We start from the raw sequence: 24,487 nt of genomic DNA, 5'->3' as shown, positions 1-24,487 counted from the left end.
ATCTTTTCTCATTTCAGGGAATTGTCCTCGTGTATGACGTCACAAATTTCGAATCATTTTCACATCTCACGTACTGGATCTCGAGTATACAATATGTAAGTATTGCCAAATGTGAGTGACATGGTGTTAATTGTCGTTTTGAAGGATTTTTCATGTATTTCATGGCATGTTGGTTTAATGTTTGGCACAGCCTAAAGTGATGCCCGTCTTTGATGTTTAACATTTTTGTAAACCCCACGAGCACGGTGCTAACTTACATAAAACACAAGCACGGAAAATCCGGAAATCGAAGAATCAGCTTTAACTTTCTTGTACGTCTTGGTGACGCAACTTTGCCTCTGCTTAAATCAAAACTCTGCATCTGGAATTATAGCAAGATTGGTTGGCTTGTTGTTTAACGCCGCACTCAGCAATATTCCAGCTATATTGACGGCGGTCTGTAAATAATCCAGTCTGGACCAGACAATCCAGTGATCAACAGAATGAGCATTGTTCTACGCAATTGGGATACGATGACATGGGTCAACCAAGCCAGCGAGCCTGACCACCTGATCCCGTTAGTCGCCTCTTACGACAAGCATGGACTGCTGAAGACCAATTCTAACCCGGATAATTATACCAAGAAAGAGATCAGATGTTTGGCTGAAAATACCGGAAATCTCCCAGCAAAGCCAGTTGGGAAAAGTGGCACTTCCAACAACTGTTCCCCGACACAATTGGAAGTGATCAACTTACCCTAAACCTTAATGGACCGATCCATCCGTGAACAGGTGGCAAGTCGTGATTTCTATTTTGCACGGGTTGCACGTGCATCTGTTGTTATACATTCACCAATCATGTTCGTGCTCTGATAGAGCCTTTCACCTTGCTGGCGGTACTGACAGATGCTCACAGATTGGAACAGGTTTCATAATCTGGGAGTTTGCCCGATTTTCTCTGGAGAATTGGATTTGACTCTCTTGACCAATATTTCAAGAGTTTGGGAAGCAAACTTATCGAAAGAAACATCTGCTTCGGTAGCAACAGAAACGGCTACAAATAATTTAGAATAACTATTTTTACGTCGAAAGAGAAAACGAGTTTAGGCTGTTTCTGATTATTCGGTCTTGCAAGGTGATCTAGTTTTATGTTTTATAGTGAGTGAAATGGAGTGAGCCGCTTTGAACAGTCTCATTAACATCACGGCATTTCAGTTTATTGGCAGAGTGAGTGAGCATTGGTTGACGATACATTGAACAGTACTCCAGTGGAATCGACCGCCTCCGTGGTGTAGTGGTTAGAGCAGGTCGCGGGTTCGATCCCCGACCGCGTCATACCAAAAGACGTTAAAATATGGTACTTGTTGTGGGTACAACAAGGACTGGTCGGCTCGGAGTCAGTATAATGTGTCTGAGGGGGGTATTCATGCTTCACTGCGGCATGGTATCTCAGTGGGCTAGCACTATAAAACCAGCTTAAGTGTGGGCTAGTACAAGCAACCGCACATACACTTACACACGCATGCACGCCGTCATGTGAGCGAAATATTCTCAAGCACGACGATAAACCCAATTTCACCTCACCTGACCTCCAGTTGAATCAGTGGACGTTTAATGTTATGGGTGTGAGTGAGTTTTAGTTTTACGCCGATTTCAGCAAATATTCCAGCAATATCACTGAAATTGGGCTTCACACATTGTACCCATGTGGGGTATCGAACCCGGGTCTTCAGCGAGGAGAGCGAATGCTTTAACCACTAGGCCCCTTCACTAATATGAAGAGATCGATGCTCATGGCGTTCATCACTGGATCGTCTGACTCACACTCGATTATATACAGACCAACCTCACATGGCAGGGATGTGGCTGAATGCGGTTAAATAAACAAATCTATCAAATATGTCACGAGGTTAGGTGAGGTGAAATTGGGGTTAACGTCGCACTTAAGAATATTTCGCTCACATGACGAAATGCATGCGTGTGTATGTGTGGCTGCTTGTACTAGTCCAGACTTAAGCTGGTTTATAGTGCTAGCTGACTGAGGTACCATGCCGCATTCAGACACATTATACTCCGACTCCGAGCAGACCAGTCCTTGTTGTACACATTAATGCCGAGCGTCAGGCAGGGACCAACAAGTACCATATTTTAACGTCTTTTTGTTTGACACGGTCGAGGATCGAACCCGCGACCTTCCTCTCTCCGGGCAGACGCTCTAACCACTACACCAAGGAGGCGATCAAATATGTCATGGATTTGGACGAGGGATTAAATCACAAACGTTGCATTCATCTACACACAAACGAACTTTATTTCGTTAAACGTGGAACCTGAAGAAGAATTCCAGAGCGAAAGGAAAAGTACCACTTTCTATTAGGCTCTCCGTATTTTGTTTCTGTAATTCTTAAGTTTTATTCCGACGTGAAATGGTGGAAAGGTTTCGTATCTGCATTTGGGGCGGTTGGGTAGCCTAATGGTTAAAGCGTTGGCTCGTCACGCCGAAGACCTGGGTTCGAATCCCCACATGGGCACAATGTGTGAAGCCCATTTCTGGTGTCCCCCGCCGTGATGTTGCTGGAATATTGCTAAAAGCGGCGTAAAACCAAACTCACTCACTCACTATTCAGTAAAGTGAGTGAGTATGTTTTTAGGCCGCTTTTAGCAATATAATGTCGGGCAACATCATTCACACATTGTACCCATGTGGGAAATTGAACCCGTGTCTTCGGGCGAACGCTTTAACCACTAGGCCACTCCTCTACTCAGTCAGTCTCAGGTAAAAGAAAGTGCTACCATGCCACTATCGTACAAAAATATCAACTTGATTTTTCTCCAGCTATGTTTACTGAAAAAAGACCATTTTCGTCATAATTTAATTTATAGCCACAAAGATTTATAAACTTAAAACATCAGAAAGGTAACTCAAGAAGCGAGGAACGTCCTACAATTTTTTATCATTATATTTTTTATCATTATATTTGTATCAATATATTTTTTTTCATTATATTTTTATCATTATATTTTTATCATTATAATTATATTTTTATCATTATATTTTTTATCATTATATTTTTATCATTATATTTTTTATCATTATATTTTGTCCATATTTGGTTGAGTATGGCGAATAAGACACAAACTATTGATGGCCTAAACAGTATCGCACACAAGAGACCGTACGAATTAGCTGGGATACCTTAAGAGGCGGAATCGGATGTCTTACGTCCATAAACAGGCTCTTGACTTCCTCGGCCACTCTTAATGTCCAACATTGTCTGCTCATCGTTTAACGCCACACTCTGTTCAGCGACATCAATAGCTGAGGGAGGAGCTTGGCCACTATTAGCACTATTAAATTGGCCGATACATATGGCCGATAGTCTCAGGCCGATCTCGCGAGAGTAGAGGATGACAACGTGAGTTGACTGCAAACAGTGTAGTTCTTAAGAGCCGGGGTGAATCGGTCGGATCTTTGGGTAGGATTGAAATAAGAGTCAGGTTTCTGGTAGTGCCGGGGTCAGCTATAGATTTAGACTAACGCTTAGTGCCTGAAAATATACTGAACTGCAAAAGAAATGCAAGTTTTGAAGAAATGAAATCTCATACAAGTAAGCGTTCATGTTTATGGAACGTTCATGGTAAAGTGACTTAATGATCCCAGATGAGATGATGCCATGCAATTTGACGTCCATACGAAACATTCGCACAAACACACCCACAGTGCAGGAAAACCATAATTTTAACATGTGCATCGACGGTTCTGGATGGAAAGCATGCATTTCACTCTGAGGTATCCTTCATAAAGGTTTGTCTAAAAAAACGGCTCTGTATTGATGCTAGGAGGTGTACATGCCACACAAACGATGCCAAGACTAACAACTAAGCAGAGGGGAATGGCCATTGGGAATGTTGCACGGGGGTAGCTCTGCAACCGCTGTAGCTAGACAATTGGGCTGTACCGGACGGCCACGAGTGACAACTCATGCGCAAGATCGGTTCATCCGGGCCACTCACCTAAGGAACCGAACTCAAGCAGCAACAGTAACATCAGCCCTAGTTCATGGGTCAAGGGGAGCAGTGCCAAGCGATACGATTGGGCGTCGTCTTCGGGCTGCTGGAATCCACTGCCGACGGCCATAGTGAGGCAATAGTGACACGTCAACAACGCCAGCGACGTTTACAGCCCTCACACAACACGGGTGTCGATGGATTATCTGGCTCAGAACAACATTAATGTTCCTCCATGGCCGTCTCTTCCCCCCGGATATGGCTCCCATTGAACATTCTGGGACGGCATTGGACGTAGGGTTGCTGCAGGGAGACAGCCACTCACACTTGCACAGTTGGAACAGAGATTGGTGTTTGAGTGGAACCAATTGCCTCAGGCAATCTTTCAGACTCGAGTGAACTCAATGAGGTGACGTTGCACGGCCTGTGTGCAAGCTCAAGGTGGCTATACGCGCTACTAAAGAGATTGTCACTTTTCGCGTTCAGGGGTATCTCCATTTGACGGACTGTGATCAATTTGAACCTATTGCAATTCATTGTCAACAGCAACTTTCAGCTGTTAAATTGACAGTGATTTCTATGGAATACATGATTAGACATAATTTTGGTTAACTTCTATTGAAAAAATTGACAAAAAGCTAGACTTGCGTTTCTTTTGCTGTTCAGTATGTTTAATTTTGACAGAAACAATTAAATTTAAATTGAAAAGTAACCCAATGAGATAGACAATCTTGAAATGTAGCTTTTCTTCGTTTAGAGTCATGGCAATGCATAAAGGACTGTCCAAAACGGAAAAATAATGTGGTTCATAGACTCTGAGATAGACTGCTAGAGCTATAGATTTCAGCCTGTTCATTCCGGTACAGACCCGTGAAGATCCGGGTTAGAATTGGTCTTCAGTAACCCATGCTTGTCGTAAGAGGCGACTAACGGGATCGGGTGGTCAGGCTCGCTGACTTGGTTGACACATGTTATCGGTTCCCAATTGCGCAGATCGATGCTCATGCTGTTGATCACTGGATTGTCTGGTCCAGACTCGATTATTTACAGACCGCTGCCATATAGCTGGAATATTGCTGAGTGCGGCGTAAAACTAAACTCACTCACTCACTCATATTCCAATAGCGTAGAACGTTGCTCATGCTGTTGCTCACTGGATTGTGGTCCAGACTCGATTATTTACAGACCGCCGTCATATAGCTGGAATATTACTGAGTGCGGCGTAAAACTAAACTCATTCACTCACTCACGGCTGGTATATTATCAAAAACAGACCATGAAAGCCAGTGACTGAGATCACGAGCAACGCCTGCAACGACAATGCACTCGTTGTTAAACGTAACCTTCTTTTACTGAAATATTAAATATCTATAATGTGCTACAATCCTGTTACAGGAAGTTGCGCACTGTCACAGTGGACGCGGGAGATATGAGCCGATACCCATCATCCTTTGCGGCAATAAGTGCGACATGGTTGAGAAGCGTCAAGTGAAGTCGTACAAGGGATACAAAGTGAGTCGGCGATGTCGTTGTGAGATGACGTTGTGGCTCTATATCAGGGTAGGCGATGTAGCACCATGTGAGTCGACGATTAGTTGTATGGGGGTCTACGATGTAGCAGCATGTGAGTCGACGATGTAGCTGTATTGGGGTCGACGATGTAGCAGCATGTGAGTGGACGACGTAGTCCTATACGGGTCGTCGATGTAGCAGCATGTGAGTCGACGACGTAGTCCTGTAGGGGTCGTCGATGTAGCAGCATGTGAGTCGACGATGTAGCAGTATGGGGGTCTACGATGTAGCAGCATGTGAGTCGACGACGTAGTCCTATTGGGGTCTACGATGTAGCAGCATGTGAGTCGACGATGTAGCTGTATGGGGGTCTACGATGTAGCAGCATGTGAGTCGACGACGTAGTCCTATTGGGGTCGTCGATGTAGCATCATGTGAGTCGACGATGTAGCAGTATGGGGGTCTACGATGTAGCAGCATGTGAGTCGACGACGTAGTCCTATTGGGGTCGTCGATGTAGCATCATGTGAGTCGACGACGTAGTCCTATACGGGTCGTCGATGTAGCATCATGTGAGTCGACGACGTAGTCCTATTGGGGTCGTCGATGTAGCAGCATGTGAGTCGACGACGTAGTCTTATACGGGTCGTCGATGTAGCATCATGTGAGTCGACGATGTAGCAGTATGGGGGTCTACGATGTAGCAGCATGTGAGTCGACGACGTAGTCCTATTGGGGTCGTCGATGTAGCAGCATGTGAGTCGACGATGTAGCAGCATGTGAGTCGACGACGTAGTCCTATACGGGTCGTCGATGTAGCATCATGTGAGTCGACGATGTAGCAGTATGGGGGTCTACGATGTAGCAGCATGTGAGTCGACGACATAGTCCTATAGGGGTCGTCGATATAGCAGCATTTGAGTCGACGATGTAGCTGTATGGGGGTCGACGATGTAGCAGCATGTGAGTTGACGACGTAGTCCTATAGGGGTCGTGAATCAACCATGTAGCTGTATTGTGAGTCGATGTTGTTGCTGTTTGTGAGTCGACAACGACGGGCATGGACCCAGGAGTTAGTTTAGGTTAACCCAAATACAAGCCCTGTGGATAAGGAGGATGCCTCAATAGAAACTAGGTATTCCTGGGTTTTGCATTGCAGAAGGGTTGAGCGAAGTCAAAATAATGCGCTTCAGGGACTGTGGGGGCAGTTTGATGGTTGAAGGTGACGGAGCTTTGTTTTATGCCAGCCTCTACTGGCCTGTCGGGTCTTGGGCTGATGACGACACTGTTTTTGTTTGAAAATTCCGAGCCAGATGAACCCTAGAAAGCATTTGTTTATTTGTCAGCACAGTTTCTATTGTGTTTACACACCTAGCACTGTCTGATGTCACGAGGGCGGTGGGGTAGTCTAGTGGTTAAAGCGCTCACTCGTCACGCCGAAGACCCGGGTTCGATTCCCTAACTGGGTACATTGTGTGAAGCCCATTTCTTGTGTCCTTGCCGTGATATTACTGGAATATTTTATTTTATTTTATTTTATTTTTTTTATTTCTTTATAATGGATAATTACTGGAATATTGCTAAAAGCGGCGAGGAGCTCACTCACTCACTCACTCTGATGTCATGATGCAAATCAGTGAGCCTGACTACCGATCCCGCTGGTCTACCAACCCGATCCCGTTAGTCTACCCACCCGATCACGTTAGTCTACCCACCCGATCACGTTAGTCTACCCACCCGATCACGTTAGTCTACCCACCCGATCCCGTCAGTCCCCTTTTACAACAAGAAAAGGTCACTGAAGATTAATTCTAACCAGGGTCTTCACGGGTTGACAGCATTTACTATCCCACCCCGTGCTCTGAAGCTATTGCTCCTCTGTCAGTGACTTTTGAAGTTTCTACCAGTGAGTGAGTGTGGTTTTACGCCGCTTTCAGCAATATTCCAGCAATATCACGGCGGGGGACACCAGAAATGGGCTTCACACATTGTACCCGTGTGGGGAATAGAACCCGGATATTTGGCGTGACGAGCGAACGCTTTAACCACTAGGCTACCCCACCGCCCCCTGAAGTTTCTACCTGATAATGAACATAAACGTTTGTCTGGTGTTTCAGTTGGCTGAGAAAGAAATGGCGTTTGAGTTCTTCGAGACCAGCGCCAAGACAGGAACCAACGTCTTCCCCTCATTCCAGCGTCTGGCATTCCACGTCACTGACATACATAACCCAAAGTTGGTGAGTGAGTGAGTTAGTGAGATGGGTGAGTGGGTGAGTGAGATGGGTGGGTGGGTGAGTGAGTGAGATGGGTTAGCGAGTGAGATCACGTAGAGCGAGTGAGTTTACTTTTACGCCGCACTCAGCAATGTTCCAGCTATATGGCGGTCTGTAAATAATCAAGTCTGGACCAGACAATCCAGTGATCAATTGAGTGAGTTGATGGGTGAGTGAGTGAGTGAGATGGGTTAACGAGTAAGATCACGTGGAGTGAGTGAGTCGGTGAGATGGATGAGTGAGTGAAAGTGTATGAAAGTGCCTGATAGTGCGTGCGTGAGTGAGCTTCTTTAAAAGTGAGATTTCCGCCCACGGCAATTCAATGCGCCCTTATACATGTATACAGTTCAAAGCGATGTTTGTTTGTTTTCATTACAGATGAAATCCTACCACCCCTACATGATACGTTGCTATGACGACACGGAAACAACCGAGGAGTCACGTGGCCAGATCAAACCGAGAAAGACTGCGACCAAGAAAGACAAAATTGTACCCAAAGACAGGGAAAAGTGTGTCAGACAGAAAAAGAGTTTGTGTTGCGGGTGTTTCAGGTGACGAACGATGCCCAGCTATATGTGTCACCATTGGATGACAATATGAAAGCATCTCATTACAATCATTCGTCACCACTCGCACCTTTCCATAACCTCGGATTCTCCCGGAATAACACGAGTGGGTCACGAATGCATTACAATCAGACCTATTACCTGTCAGTCAACGTCTGGTAAGTTTTCTGGAGCAGACCACGTCTATGAACTGCCTAGACTTCGTAATTCTCGAAACGGAGGAGCGAATAATTCCAGGCAGTATATCCGACTTCTCTATGTATAAAAGGAACGTAAACAGGCAGTTCCGAATGAACAATAACAATGACCGTACTGAGGTAAATTTATATTTTCACAGTTAATTCGGTGATGTTTTCAGTGAAGTGTCTATAGTCTTTACCGCTTGCCTCCAGCAAAACTGCCCAGAAGATCGTTGTCCTGGAAAATCCGTTCAACATCCGTTGCTATTAGATGTCTGATTGGATAAAAACTAAAATCTCATACAATGTATTTCATTATGATTCCGCGATATATGTTCGTTGTGAGTTTAGCGGGAGAGGATATGAGTTTTACAGAGATAATATCGTATCGAAATATAAGGCATGATTTTAATCACCTTTAATACTTCACTGGGTTGTGAATACTCCCTTCCTTCTTTACCCGTGAACACATTCGGACACTGTCCAGTTGCCGCATATAGGGTCGGTAAAAGTAGGTCACGGCACCTAGCGAGACTTTAGTACTTCCGGTGACAAACAACGTGTCATACCTTTCCGAATGGTCTCATGGTTGTCAGTTGACAGTAAGGAACTGATAATCCCTACAGGAATAACACATGTTCGATCTAACCGTCCCCAAATTAGCCAACTGTGACAGCCAAGAATGGACGTACACTCCAGTCCAGTAAAGTCATATTTGCTGGTTGCGCAATTTGAAACCAGAACTGGCTCTTGAATATACGCTTGCCACCGGAAATCTTGTACCGGGAGTAAGCTGGGCCCCGTCTCGCATATCGCAAGTTGGCGCGCTCCAAGGGAGCCGGGAACCAGCTCAGAACCGGAAGTGGTGCCAAAAATACGTTTGAAGCCTCTATCTGGTCCCAGCGAGAGGCCAATCAAAGCCCAGATTACATAAGCAATTTTTCTCGTGCAACACGTGAAAAAGCCTCACTGCCGTCAAACTCCACACATCTTTCAATTGAAGGCAAGGGTAGGCTTCGCACAATGTTCATGCAGGGACTCGTGAGGTCACTGAAGACAGATACGAACCGTAAAGCCTTCACGGGTGACGATGAAACGAAGTGAATGTAATCCAGTGAAGTATTGAAGACGAATTTTAATGGGATTTTATGCAATATGTATGTTTTCGCAATTCATTAAAGTTGTATGTCAATTATATGTGTCATTTTATGCAATAAAATGATTATATCCAAATGTCAGTGATTCTGTAAGAATTGGAATCATGTATTGCCTGTCACATTGAAAATGGCGGGAAACCCATTTCTGGTGTCCCCCGCCGTGATATTGCTGGAATATTGCTAACAGCGGCGTAAACTAAACTCACTCACTCACTGTGTAGAAAATGATTACTGTGACCCAGAAATTGAACCTGGCAAGCTAGTGGTTGATAGCACGAGCAACGATGCACGGTATGTGGTTACCATAGTGACCGTAACATTAGCTCCAGTGAACAATTGTACATTTCTGATTCCCATGAGTGGAATGGTAAGAACAACCTGTGGTAATGGAGGCCTTCAAGAACCTATGCTTGTCGTGAGAGGCGACTAACGGGATGGTCCTATTCGCTGACTTGGTGAACACATGTCATCGTATCCCAGTTGCGTAGATCGATGCTCATGGTGATGATCACTGGGTTGTCTGGTACAGATTCGGATATTTACAGATCGCCGCCATATAGCTGGGCCTAGATTTTCGAAGCTCTCTTAGCGCTAGGGCATTAACATTAACTGACGACTATCTTAGCGCTAAGAGCTTCGAAAATCTAGGCCCTGGCATATTCCTGAGGGCGATAATGTCTGTCATGCAGACGCGTAAATTGTCCCGACTGACGACAGTCCTTGGCCTCTGTAAAGTGCATGCTTCACAGGGAACACTTTATTGTATCAGCATATAAATGTTCTTCACATGTAACCAGTTGTCCTTGCTCAACATATACACAAAGAATTTAATTAAGCACCCCTTGTATTTTTGCAATGATAGGTTTTCAACACCTAAATAAAACTTCTCGTGGTGACCGCGATGGAAAAACATGAGTTTTTCTGACCCGTATGATCCTTTGACTCATGAAAATCGACAAAGAGATTGTAATCTTCATTTTATGATGACAACTACTCATTTGACTGACCCTCATACAAAACTGTATCCGTACAAGTATTGCCCTGGAATGTTTAATGTTGAATTTATTGGGAAAATATGAACATTCAAATTGTCATTTTGCGTGTCCTACACGATTCAAGGTCAATACCGAGTGTAATCTCCATGTGACTGTATGACAGCCAGCACCCTCCTCCTCATACCCCCTGTCACCTTCCTGATCCTCTGTATACGCCATTCATCGTGTGAAGAGATATGTCAGGGGTGCTTAACTAAGTTCTTCATGTATAGATCCACCAAAGCTTGAGTATAATATTGATAGAAGCACTCTAACCTTATGCACTTGATACATGAGTAACCATAAGAATGGTTTTCATGGCACCAACCATTTTGCAAATAATGGAACGAGTCATTGGCAAGTGCACAACACCTGTCAATAACAGGTATGGGATTCACAAGATGCAGTGACATACTGAAACCTAGGATCCATGCTTGCAATAAGCTTTGATACTTAAAGCAAATCTAGACCCCCAGACCATAGTTTCTGTTGAATATGTATAAAAACGTAAAAAGCATGTGTATCTCTCCAGGAAGGCTATACTGAATTCTTCGACTGTGCTTTCGGTGTCCGTCAGGGCTGCCAGCTCTCACCATTCCTGTTTTCTTTCTTCATAAACGACATGGTACAATTCTTAGGGGAAGGTAATCAGTGGTCAGTATCTATTGGCCTGGTGCAATTGTTTATCTTGCTATTTGCAGACGATATTTCTATTCTTGATAGCACAGTATAAGGTCTCCAAAAAGGCTAAACAAACTAAGTATATACTGTGACAAATGGCAGTTGTTAGTCAACAGTGAAAAAAGTAAAATTATTGTTTTAGGAATGGGGGGCGTCTAAGGAAATAAGAAAAATTCTATTTCAAAAGGGAAACCCTAGAAATAGAATCTTCTTATAAATACCTTGATGTTCACTTATCAAGCTGTGGATCATGGTATAAGACCAAAAAACACTTGCTTACCAAGGTAATAAAGCCCTGCAATGTATCAAATCTAATATCGAATACTTTCACAAACTGCCTCTTCTTATTCAACTCAACATATTTGATGTGAAGGTTATGCCAATAATGACTCATGGGAATGAAGTTTGGGGCTTCCATGTACCCCATGATATTACAAATCTTGGCGATAGGTTTTATAAAACCATTTTGCATTTGTACAGGTCAACTCCAAATTTAGTTGGACGGGGCGAGCTTGGACGCTAAACCAGAACATAAACATCATGTTTATTTGTATGAAAAGGGCCTTGCAAATAGAGACATTGAGTGTTGGGCATTGAATGTAAAGATGTTACTTTTTTCTTATGGCTTCGGATCAGTATGGATCAATCATGACACTATAAATACCCAGTTAATCCTTCAAACTTTTAAACAAAGATGTATTGATATCCATAAACAGATATGGCGTGACAACCTAAATCAGTGAACACTTTATAAGTCAATCAAAATACTGTCCATTTTGAGAGTTATCTGTAAGGCACAGAGAGTTATCACACAGCCTCATCCTCACAAGATTCCCATTTGCAGCTGGGTGAACTGGGATACATAGTCAGAGTATTTTGTCCAGTGATACTGCACGTTAATTCCCGCAACTACGTGTCAGCACGTGTTCGTGTGTCCACCATCTGGTCGCTTACCATCGGATGAGTGGGTTCTTTTAAGTGCACAGGGTTGTGTACTGCACACTTGGGGTAGTGACAACACTGAAAGAGCCTGCAAGTAATGTTAGCTCCAAGGTTTTTACACCCGGTCACAAGTGGGGATCGATCCAGGCACCTTTCGCTTACTAGCGCGGCGCCTGAGACAGCTCCCCCACCATGCCCCCAACTTTTTTCGAAGATGAATGACGAGCAGACGAGAGTTCATGATCCTAGGAGCTCGTCAACGGCTTCTCAAATTTCCTCACGTATCATTGGAGGTTGGTGAAGCCATTGTTCAACCTTTCAATCAAGCACGCAATCTGGGAGCAATCTTTATCATTACAAGAGCCCAACCAACAGAACACACCACATCGGTACTCCATAGGGGTGGGTATTGCAGAGAATTTTCATATTGCGATATATTGCGATGCAAAAGCGTATATTGCGATATGTATTGCAATAAATTGCAAGGAATTGTTTTTCAACAAAAAAATACGTATAATCGAGTTAATGCCTGATTTATAAAGCAAAATCACAACAAAATCACTTTGCTTGATTAAGATTTAATAAAAACTTTTAATCATGACAAAAAACAAATGTAAATAATATTTGGCACAAATAAAAAAAGGAAAGGAACATCATAAAAAACGGGAATATCCGAAGATTTCTGAGTGTTTTCCGAATGCATGTCAAAATACCGGTTTTCGATCAGCGCAATACGTATCGTTTTCATGTCTGAACCGGTAAATACCGGTAAACCGGTTATATTGCGCGGCACTAGTACTCCAGTGTCTCCATTGGCTGCCAGTCAAACAACGGATACAGTCCGAGCTGCACAGCAGCAACCTCAACGACATTCACGTTCCTCCGTACCCACAGTGCCTTCAATCTCTACTGTCAAATCACAAGCCGATCTACCGATCAATGTACTTGATTCTACCAGACACCAAAACAAAAATTGGGTGAAAGATCTTTCTCAGTCATTTCTCCCACTTAGTGGAACACATTACCTCTTTATCAGAAGGGGCGGCTGGGTGGCCAAGTAGGTACAGCGTTCGCTCGTCACGCCGAAGACCCCGGTTCGATTCCCCACATGGGTGTAATGTATGAAGCCTATTTCTGGTGTCCCCAGCCGTGATATTGATGGAATATTACTAAATGCGGCGTAAAACAATACTCACTCACTCACTCTTCATCAGAACTCCCATAGACCTCCCACGGCGTCGCTGAGCAACTTAGTGGAAAGTCCGGCGCTATATAAATATATTATGCTTTTGAGATTATGATTTAAAGTGCAGCAGAGAGGGTTCAGGTGATCCTGGCACAGTCAGGCTGGTAAGGCTCATCATTAGCTCAGGGCCCTCGCCCCCTCTACACGCAGCCCAGACAGCAAATGGGACTTCTCCCTGGAAATGCTGCCTAGTCGAACCCACCAATAACTTTCCGGAGAATATGTAGACTCCCCGTCACTGCAGCCCTCTGCATTACCCAGAGTGTCAGAAGGGCTGTGGTCTCGGTGGAGAACCCGAGCACTCTCCTGATCTGCGCCAAGAGACCAGGAGATACCAAAACCAAAGGCACCGAGAACAATGGGGAGCCTGACGACAGTGTACTTGGGATGCAAGCGAGACATTTCAAAGGCGAGGTCCGCATACTTATCATGCTTTTCCTGAATCTTGCCAATGTGCTGTCAAAAGGGACATCATTATATTATTATTATTATTCCTGGATATTGAAATTCTGTCGTTCTAAACGAAATATTTTTACGAATGAGTTGGACATTTCACTGCATTTGATTTTAAACATTAAAAACGGAACAAAGCAATAAAGCATGTATATCATTTATTCAATATGTTTTTATACGCCGGGCACTTTTCACAAAGCTGTTTGTAGCAGAATATGGATACACGATTTGGTTTACAGACAGCGAAACAGTAAGCTGAACAAGACAGTGGTAGCTTTGTCGTCAATCGCTGAGGATTAGCCGCCGTGCTGGTAGTCGTTGTTGTAGTAGTCGTGGTTGTTGGCCTGCGGGTAGTGGTTGTTGGTGTCCGTGTAATAGTTGTGGGTTTAAGAGTAGTGGTTGTCGGTCTACGGGTAGTGGTTGTAGGTTTAGGCGTGGCAACTGTAGGTTTCGGGGCAATGGTAGTGGTGGTGGTTGTAGGTTTAGCGGTAGTGTTTGGTTTAGAGGTAGTTGGTTTAGGGGTAGTGGTTGTGGGTTTAAGGGTCGTGGTTGTAGGAATGGTTGATGAAGAAGTTGCTTCAGTGGCAGATGATGAGTTTTTATTCAGTTCAACCCATGGTGGTATACCCGTTGTTCCATCTTCTGTGACCATGACGTCAGCGCATGAGTAGAACTGTTCCTGTTGATTGCCACAGCCCAAACAGCAATCGTCCGGGCTGTTGCAGCCCCAGCTGTTACCTGCAACAACAACACGATGACGTCACTGGCAGGCAAATTGTGACGTCACTGACAGACGTATGGTGACGTCACTAACAGACACGATGACGACACTGACAGGCAAACGATTACGTCACTTACAGCTCACGATGACATTACTGACAGACACACGATGACGTCACTGACAAGCAAATGATGACGTCACTGACAGGCACACGTTGACGCCACTGACAGACACACTATAACGTCACTGACACACACACGATGACCTTACTGACAGACACACGATGACGTCACTGACAGACACACGATGACGTCACCGGCATACGTGAACTATCAAATTAACAAATACATAGAGGATATTAAACGACCTACCGTGTAATACCATTTGTATTAAATGAGTTAATGATTTAGTATCGAACGAGCGAAAGCGAGTATGATTCTACAACTTTCACGAGTTTAATAAAAATGGTATTTCACGGAAGCGAGTTTAGTATTCTGTTCATTACTCTCCAACGTAAATTTATAGAAACTGCCTACATTGTCATGACTGGACAGCTTTCCGCGAGTCAAGCAAGGTCTATTACCAATCATTTTTTTGTAAACATTTTAAACCATAGAGTTACACTGAGAATGTATTGCTTGGATGTTAGGAAACAGATTCTTTAGATAAAGCTAATATTATAAATCAAACAGCTAGAAGTAATAAATAAATAATAAATAATAGTACTAAATATAAAATCATAATGTTATCCACTTTTGACTATATGTTACAGTAAATAATCGATAAGCTTGTATTCAATGTATGTCTTCCTAGTATGGTGATCTACCTTCAGTTGTTGGCGATCTATAGCCCGTGTTTTATACTGTATTGTCCTCTTTAATTGAAATGTTTTAGCTTTGCTCGCTAGTTTTATTCATATCTGTGATTCTCTAGTATTTTTACTGTCCATCGTCGACAGGTTTAAATCTTCAAAATGTTTTCTCTTTATATTGTATAAATTGTTTTCGTCACGATATGGCTGAGATATTGCCGATGTGACGTTAAATATTAACTCACTCACTCACTCAATGTATGTCTGAAAACGACATAGACTATTTAATTTTGCCGTAAAAATATTACACTGCAATATCCTCCACGGGCGAGTAATAAATACACTATATATTACAAAACGTCAGTGTAAATGATCGAGCGAAACAGATTTCAGGTGTTTGTAAAGTTGACACCGGGTGTTACCGGTAAAGCAGATCACTTAATTACCCTTAACACCCGCGACTCACAGTTTGCCTGAAAGGAAATCCGTGGTTGTTGCCTGATGGCCTATTGTTGCCTTCGTGACCAACTCAAGTTATTCCGGGACAAGCCGAATAGCGTCTTCTTGGAGGTTACGGAAAGGGACGAGTGGTGACGAATGTCTCTTGAAATGATCCCACCACAGGGCGAGTGAGTTTAGTTTTACACCGCTTTTAGCAATATTCCATCAATATTACGGCGGGGGAATGGGCTTCAGACATTGTACCCATGTGGGGAATCGCTTTAACCACTAGGCTTTAACCACCAGGCTTCCGGGGCGGTGGGTAGCCTAGTGGTTAAAGCGTTGGCTCGTCACGCCGAAGACCCGGGTTCGATTCCCCACATGGGCACAATGTGTGCAGCCTATTTCTGGTGTCCCCCTCCGTGATATTGCTGGAATATTGCTAAAAGCGGCGTAAAACTAAACTCAGTCAGTCAGTCAGTCAGTCACTAGGCTTCCCCACCGCCCCACCAATTAAAGACTCTAAAGGTTTTTACGCTGTGACTTGTAGTAACAACTTGTAGCATACGTCATGTAGAAACATTCAATCTCTCGTTTTGTGCGGGCGGTGGGTTGGCCAAGTTGTTAAAGCGTTCGCTCATCACACCTAAGACCCGGGTTCGATCCCCCAAGTTGGTACAATGTCCGTGAAGCCCATTTCTGGCGTCAACCGCCCTGATATTGCTGGAATATTAGTTTTTTCAGACACTACAACCAATCTCAGAGTCGAACATGCACTCGGTACAAATGCTATCATACACAATTCCACCCACCCATGCCCTCCCTCCCTTTGCATGACTCGGTTTTACTGACCAGCAACGTATTTCCAGCGAAGCACACAGTTGCTACACAGCATGTTGTCTGGTAGTTTGAGCTTAACGGTGAATGTCCTTGCAGCATCGTCAGGAACGTCGTAGTACGTCGTCCCGGTGTCTGCATTGTACAGCGGCTGAAACAAGTCCTCCTGCTCCGGCTGGTTGGGGTCGTTGGTGGGGAAGATGTCGAAGAAGAACTTTCCCCTGTGGTTGGCAGTGATGACGATAGCGACCTCGATCACGTCACCTTGGGCGTACTCCTGAACGATGTTCCCAGTTGAGTAGAACCCGCCCCTTTCGTTATCACGTGGGACAGGAGTCCTGAAGTCGTCGCCGCAGATACCGCAGCTGCCGTTGTTGATGTCGTGCTGTGTCTGAAAATGGAAATAAAAAGTGGATGGGGGATGAAAACACAGATATGGCGTGAAAAACCCAAACAGGCATAATAAACGACACATTCATTCACATGATAAACGGATCCTTGCTCTTCAAAGGGAGGCAACTTTGCACAGAGAATCTCAAGACCCGTCCGTTATGTTCTGGTTTCATTGCCAAACAAAACACAGATGCTTTGTACTCTCTTATGTTGTTTAAACTGTTACCTCTAAAATAATATCCATGAGTGAGTGAGTTTGGTTTGAATTTGGCGCGATTAACGGGTATCCGCCATTTTGGATCGCCATTTTGTGAGAACTTTCTCGGGATTTTAAATACATTTTGAATCCCATAACAATTGGTCTCAGTTTCAAAGTATCACTTACAGCTCGGCCACCGCAGTAGTTTGCGTTGTCGTTGTAGTTGACGTGGAAGTTCACCAGGCTAATTCTCCAGGCTGTTGACCGTCCAGGGGGTACTAGCATGTAGCCATGGCCGTCCACCTCAGTCACCACAGTCCACGCCAGCACGAGCCACGTGCACACGACAACGGAACGCACAACAGACGGGTTCAATCTGAAAGAGTGAGTGAGTGAGTGAGTTTGGTTTTACGCCGCTTTTAGCAATATTCCAACACTGACACCAGAGTGAGTGAGTTGAGTTTTACGCCGCACTCAGCAATATTCAAGCTATATGGCGGCGGTCTGTAAATAATCGAGTCTGGACCAGACCATCCAGTGATCAACAGCATGAACATCGATCTGCGCAATTGGGAACCGCAGTAGTTGGAACAGTGAAACAAATGCATGCGGTGCGTGATAAGTGTTAAAATAGACTACCGTAGAAACCAACCTTTCTTGTTCTCGGGGTTTCCTTTAATGTGCATACCCCCTTGTAATACAAACCAATAATAGCGATTTGAAACTATGATCGTTTGTTAAACAACTTTTATCCTAAGTTCAATAAAATTCTGAAATTTTAATGTTCAATAGGCGAGGTAAAGTTATGAAGATTCGCATAATTATTTTCACTTTCATTTACTTTTTTGTTTAAGGTGAAATTCATAGGTACGTTTTCATTGCAAACAGACTATAAATGCATTACGGAGCAGCAAAGTAGCTTACTGATTAAAACCTTTGCTCGTCTAGCCGGGTTCGATTCCCCACGTTTAAAACCCAACCCTGATGTCCCCCGGAGAAATGTTGCTGGAATATTGCTACAGTGAGTGAGTGAGTTTAGTCTTACGCCGCTTTTAGCAATATTCCAGCAATAGCATGGCGGGGGACACCAGAAATGGGCTTCACACATTGTGCCCATGTGCTAATATTGCTATTAGTAGCGTTAAACTACACACACTCTCATAAATAAACTACGCCTAAATGAGAAACGAAAAAGCAGAAAAATTGGAAATATCTGAACTTTGCTGATATTCATACAGAATGAATACCAAATATGAATTTCTCATGCCTGGATGCATCGGGGGTGATTCAAAACATAACGAAAACGTGTGCGTAACGCCCAACGCATGGCGGCCAAACACACCGACATGGGATGGGCGTGCAACATGAATTGTTGGGCTTCGAAAACGATGGGTTTTCATCTGTCTGTCATCAAAATTGTACAGCAAGTGAAACGATAACAAATGCCACGACTGACAGAAGCTCAACGCGACAACGTCATCGGACGACTGCAGACAGGCGACTCGGCTTTGACTGCAGACAGGATTTTCCACGTGTCTCAAGGCACCATTACAAGACTATGGAACCGTTGTCAGATGCACGGGACAACACGTGACCTTCCCATATCCGGTCGCCCCATATCCGGTCGCCTAGTACAGGTTTATACGGGCTCGTCACTAACGTGATAAACTCACCACGGGCATCTCTACAGCTACAGACCCGTGAAGATCCGGGTTAGAATTAATCTTCAGCAACCCATGCTTGTCGTAAGAGGCGACTAACGGGATCGCGTGGTTAGGCTCGCTGAGTGGGTTGACATATCGTATTTCAACCCCAGAAATCCCGAATTCCCTTTTCTGGTGTTCCCCGCCGTGATGTCATCCCCAATTGCGTAGATTGATGCTCATGCTGTTGATCACAGGATTGTCTGGCGTTAAACAACAAACCAACAAACCAGTACCAGGATTGCGTAGGATTTCAGCCCAGACAGTGATGTACCGTCTACGTGCCGCAGGTATTCGCCCGAGTCAAGGACACAGAATATGGCTACAATACCGATGTTTGGTTTAAAGTGTAGAGCCACATTATTTTCTTCCCCCATAGGCGGAAGGGACGCCGAGTTTACAGACGTCTCGGGGAACGTTATGCTCGAAACTGCATACAGGAAGTGATGAGAAAGTGTAATGATGTGGGCCGCCATCTCCCACACGGGCAATTTAATGACAAAACGTCATTTTTCGGGCACACGTCCTGTCCATTATGAGACAAGTAACGTATTTTTTCAACACGACAACACCCGACCTCACACATCAAGATTGAAAATGACATTTATGAAGAACACTACTATCAGCAATATTCCAGTTATTATTATTATACGATATTTATATAGCGCACATATCCAGGCAACTAGTGCATGCTCAAGGCGCTGGTATTTTCCCCTCGATCATTGGATGTCAATCTCAACGGCACATCGTATTATCAATCTCAACTCCCTGGGGAGTATACAACTCTTGCAGCCACTAGGCGCACCGAGTTATTGTGGCTATCTCATCCTAACGAGGTACCCATTCACAGCTGGGTGGACTGGGACACATAGTCACAGTACTTTGTCCAAGTTCACTGCACGTTGCTGTACCCGCAACTAGGTGTTTGCACGTATTCATGTGGCCACCATCTGGTCATATACCAACGGATTCGTGGGTTCTTTTAAGTGCACAGGGATGTGTACTGTACACTAGGGGTTGTGACAACACTGAAAGAGTCTGCACAGAAAGTTGACTCCAAGGTTTTTACACCCGGTCACAGGTGGGCTCGATCCCGGCACCTCAACCTCGCTGGATCACTAGCCTGGCGTCTTAGCCAGCTCGCCCACCGCGCCCCAGTTATATGGCGGCGGTCTGTAAGTAATCGAGTTTTGACCAGATAATGATTACCAGCTTGAACATCGATCTACGCAATCGGAACACGATGACATGTGTCAACCAAGTCTGACCACCCGATCCCCTTAGTCGCCAAGCATGAGTTGCAGAAGATTAGTTATAAACCTATGGCCAATGTTGTCTATTGTTCTTGCAGTTGCTTCGCATTATGGAATAACCTCGGTAGAGGTTTTACGATTGCAGGAGGTTTTACAATGACCATTGTAAAACCTCATACGAGGTACGAAGTTTTACAGTGGTCGTTGTAAAACCTCATACCCTGATTTGAGGTTTCGAAATGACCATTATAACTTTGTCTTGCTATGACTGATCGTAAAATATATCATTATTGAAAACTTCCAATATTTAGTGGCGATAACTGGTTTCCAACCCGCAACTCATCGCTCTCTAGCTTGACGGTTTTATCCACTACGCAACGAAGGATCGCTGTGAGGAATGAGATTGTTTGTCAGTATGAACCATGTGTTTCTCACAAGACAGGTACTGCGGGCAGCGCACGTGCAGGACACGGGTAGCGCGTGCAGGGCACGAGCATTGCGCGTGCGGGGCAAAGTGTTGGCTGCCAGTCGCATCCCAGTTGACACCGGCTGTTCCATCATCTGCGGGCTGTTCCATCAATGTTGTTCTACTCAGTACATGCACAAATTGAAAATAATACATATGTAATTTTTGTTGTCTTAGACGGTTTATAAGTTTGATAAAAAGACTCCTCCTCGGTTTTGGTTGAGAATGTAAAACCTCAGTGTCAGGAAATCCCTCGGGCGCGTTATCCCTCGGGCGCGTCCACTGAGGTTTTACATTCTCAACCAAAACCTCGGAGTCGTCTTTTATTCTACACTTCTAGCCCGGATCTTCTCGGGTCCGTCCAAGCGGGGTAGACCAAGAGTTACCACCCATGCGCAAGGCCGCTACATCCGGGTCTTTATTCTACGTGTTCTTCTGCTGCAACTGAGACTGCAGGACGAGCGTCTGGTGTGAGTATCGGACCAAACAAAAAAGGAATTGTCTGCGAGAGGTCGGAGCGTTAAGACGTTTGAATCTCCGACAACGTTTTCGAAAGAGCAACCCCATACAGGCATGGGCTCTGAGAAACAGCGAGTCTGTTTCAATGGTGAACTAGGTGGTTCTTGGGAATTTGACAGCAAGTCAACCATCGACCAAAGTTTGCATCATCATCATCTTCTGTCGGTTATCAACCAACAGGTGGAGCTGTTTCATGGCGACAACACTTCACCACATAGTGTCAATGCTCTGCCAATATTTCCCAGAGCTACGGATCTCAATCCGATAGCGCCCAGTGGAATAAACTCGATAGACGTTCATCTCAACGTCAACGTCAACGTCAACATACGCCACAGTCTCTTACACAACTGGCGTACGCGTTGCAGGGTTAATGAAGGTAAATACCATGCAATCGGCAGACTTATTCAGTCTGCACCAAAGGAGTCAAGGATCCGTGAAGAATTGGTCTTTAACAACTCTTATCGTAAGATGCGACTAACAGGATCGGATGGTCAGACTCGCTGACTACATTTACACATGTTATGGTATCCGAATTGCGTAGATCGATGCACATATTGTTGATCATTGGATTGTCTGGTTCAGACTCGATTATTTACAAACTGTCGCCATATAGCTGGATTATTGAGAGTGCGGCGTAAAACTAAATTCACTCACTTCAAATGCGAACAATCAATCAAACAAACAAACAAAAAAACAAACAGGTGTCCAGGCCAGGACACAACAGTCACACCACGTACTGATCGGAACGCCAGGATGTCACACCCCTCCACACCCCGTCAACGTAAGCGGGTATTTTCATTTTGTCTACAGAACACCTTAACGATCATCATGCTAACATTCATCCTTATCAATCAAATTAAATGACATTTGCACACGTTTGAATTAACACCGTAAAATCTTGCGAGGCTTTTCAGTTTTGGATAGGTATACTTTCCGTGTCCTTGTTATCTCGAACCTTCTTTGTTCCAAAACGATTTCAAGTCAACAAATGTATACCATATAGTTTATACAGATGAATGAAGTCCTCACGAAAATACATTCGTGAGAAAAACAGCTATGTTGTGAAAGCATGAAATACCACGCAGATATATTTAATTCATCACTGTCCAATATATGTCTATTTTAGCTTACATAGTGAAGCTATAACATAAAAACAACCAAATCATTGGGGATATTGATAAATATATTGATAAATTAATTAGTGGCCTCGAGCTCAGGTCACAATCAGTTGAAGTTGAGCAACGCTGGGAGCGGAGAATCTTGGATGGGTGACGTATGTGACAGCTTGATTCCTGAGAGTTCCTAGAACTTCAGTCATACCCCACAAGAATACACATGTCATAGATGTGGTTTCACCTTAGGCAAGTGTGTTTGTTCAAAATTGCCACTGTTCACCCAGAAGAAAAAGGGGTACCCGGTGAAATAAGTCGTGAGACTATTAACCTTCTCTAACAGGCAGCTTGGGTTATCTGGGGTGATGATCAGATTGAGCGCTTTGAGCAGGATATATAGCCTGGAAAAGGCGTGTTATAAATGCCCTCATTATTATGTTTTACAGATTAAAGATAATATGCAGCAGAGAGGGTTCGGGTGATCCTGGCACAGTCAAGCTGGTAAGGCTCATCATCAGCTCATAAAGTATGAGAATTCAGTCTAAAAAGATGTATAAAGTAAATATTCGTGTAAATAGTCTAATGTAATCAGAAAAGTATGTTTAACTAACACGAAAAAGCAACAGTTCCACTTACCTGCAAGGCGACATACTCTATCCTTATGGTTTGCTGTTAAGGACACGAATATCGCCAACAACGGCAAGAGCGCAGCTGAGCAGCGCAATCTGAGTTCTCTTATATACACAGTCCAATTTGTAAGCATGTATGCACAGATGAGGTAATTTATGAAAAGAATTTCTAACAAAAGCCGGATTTATTTGATCAAGTTCTCTCTGTGAACACCACTGGGGGTCTATTGGTCTGATATCATCGAGGCCGTCAAATATTTGCCAAGCACCCCTTCTGAAGCCTTTGAGAGTGACGATATTGCAAATACGTATATAAAATATACACGGATCTCCATCACTCCTCTCATAATAGAAAAATATAATTATATTTGGGAAAAACGTCCCATAAGTGTCTTTTGTGCATAATAGCCAGGCGTTGTATACCAGGATGTTGACCAGGAATGCTACATTTCGGACAGTTATTGCGTCTTGCATATGGAAATATAATGGCGATAGCAATGTAGTAAACTGTAGCTCAGTGAATATATTCAGTCACTACTTTCATTTTATAAAAACAGATTTCACCATTACCAAAATATCAGGATGTCCATCTTCAGCAGCGAAGAATCCTTTGGGTTAAGAATATCAGATGTTCGGCCCTTTCATCGATGTAGAAGATAATTTCGTCATAATAAATGATTTTGTAATCGTCTGTAATGCATTGTATCGTGTTGTGAAGCTGCAACCCTCGCTATAGAAAACATTGTATATACTTCATAGAATTTACGTTTGTCATGTTTGTCGTATATTTTCACTTTGTGTTATGTTTTCACAACTGTAATCATTTCAAAATATTAAAATGAAACAAAAACTCATTATCCAAAACTTTGACACGTTTAAAGGAAGGGTAACTATATTGAATGTTTTGATAGTACCAATAACGACACACTGGGTTTGAAAGTCAGCAAATCGGTCATTATTAATTAGACCAGGCCCCAATTTCTCGAAACAAACTTAAGTTTTTACTCAAATTTCAAACTGAGTTTGACAATTTGAAACAGCTGAATATTTAACTCAAGTGCAATTTTTGAAATAAAAAAGCCCAAACAATCTATCCACCAAACTCAAATTGTTTACTATGTTTGAGTTTGATATCGATTTCAGTTCATTCTGGGAAATGCGTTTTCTCAAATTTGAGTAAAAACTCTAACTTAAGTCAAAACTCAGACCTAAGTTTGTTTCGAGAAATCGGGGCCAGATCGTTATAAAGCTGGAACAGTGCCAGGTGCGGTGTTCAACAAGCCAGAGGTTGCATAAAACAGATTGGGAAGTGTTGCTGATAGCGGGAGGCAATATGGTCCACAGCAGGGCGACATCCTCTGTCCATATCTTTTA

At 43.7% G+C, this 24,487-nt stretch overlaps 2 protein-coding genes across 3 annotated transcripts in view; one reads left to right on the top strand and one right to left on the bottom strand.

The window, feature by feature from the left end:
- The window catches only part of LOC124269862 (ras-related protein Rab-13-like), a 52,256-nt gene extending 42,507 nt beyond the window's left edge, over positions 1 to 9,749 (top strand). The window contains exons 5-8 of the mRNA XM_046704913.1: positions 18 to 95; positions 5,382 to 5,498; positions 7,616 to 7,735; positions 8,150 to 9,749. Coding sequence (XP_046560869.1) covers positions 18 to 95; positions 5,382 to 5,498; positions 7,616 to 7,735; positions 8,150 to 8,326 — 492 coding nt within the window. The 3' untranslated portion in view covers positions 8,327 to 9,749. The remainder of the gene's footprint in view (positions 1 to 17; positions 96 to 5,381; positions 5,499 to 7,615; positions 7,736 to 8,149) is intronic.
- A 4,421-nt stretch (positions 9,750 to 14,170) lies between these two features.
- Positions 14,171 to 23,192, bottom strand: LOC124269857 (bypass of stop codon protein 1-like). Of its 2 annotated transcripts, none has more exons than XM_046704907.1 (4): positions 23,121 to 23,192; positions 17,618 to 17,807; positions 16,855 to 17,230; positions 14,171 to 14,767 (listed from the first exon to the last, which is right to left on the bottom strand). In XM_046704907.1, the coding sequence occupies exons 1-4, from the start codon at positions 23,132 to 23,134 to the stop codon at positions 14,184 to 14,186; spliced, it is 1,164 nt and encodes a 387-aa protein (XP_046560863.1). In that variant the 5' UTR covers positions 23,135 to 23,192; the 3' UTR covers positions 14,171 to 14,183. The 2 variants fall into 2 exon arrangements, with proteins under 2 accessions (XP_046560863.1, XP_046560861.1); XM_046704905.1 differs by lacking the exon at positions 23,121 to 23,192 and adding an exon at positions 20,823 to 20,968.
- Positions 23,193 to 24,487: the final 1,295 nt, after the last annotated feature.

This window comes from Haliotis rubra, unplaced genomic scaffold (genome assembly GCF_003918875.1).
Source record: "Haliotis rubra isolate DU_JTF1 unplaced genomic scaffold, ASM391887v1 Scf1481, whole genome shotgun sequence".
Lineage (NCBI taxonomy): Eukaryota > Metazoa > Mollusca > Gastropoda > Lepetellida > Haliotidae > Haliotis > Haliotis rubra.
Note: the sequence above shows the minus strand (reverse complement) of the source record. Positions and strands in the feature narration are given on the sequence as shown.

Excerpts from the sequence above, each read along its gene's own strand:
- LOC124269857 (XM_046704905.1), bottom strand. The coding sequence starts at position 20,884 with ATGCTCGTGCCCTGCACGCGCTACCCGTGTCCTGCACGTGCGCTGCCC. Across the intron at positions 17,231-17,617 it reads ACTACTGCGGTGGCCGAGCT|ACACAGCACGACATCAACAA; the intron begins GTAAGTGATACT and ends TTCCATTTTCAG. Across the intron at positions 14,768-16,854 it reads TCGCTGGAAATACGTTGCTG|GTAACAGCTGGGGCTGCAAC; the intron begins GTCAGTAAAACC and ends TTGTTGTTGCAG.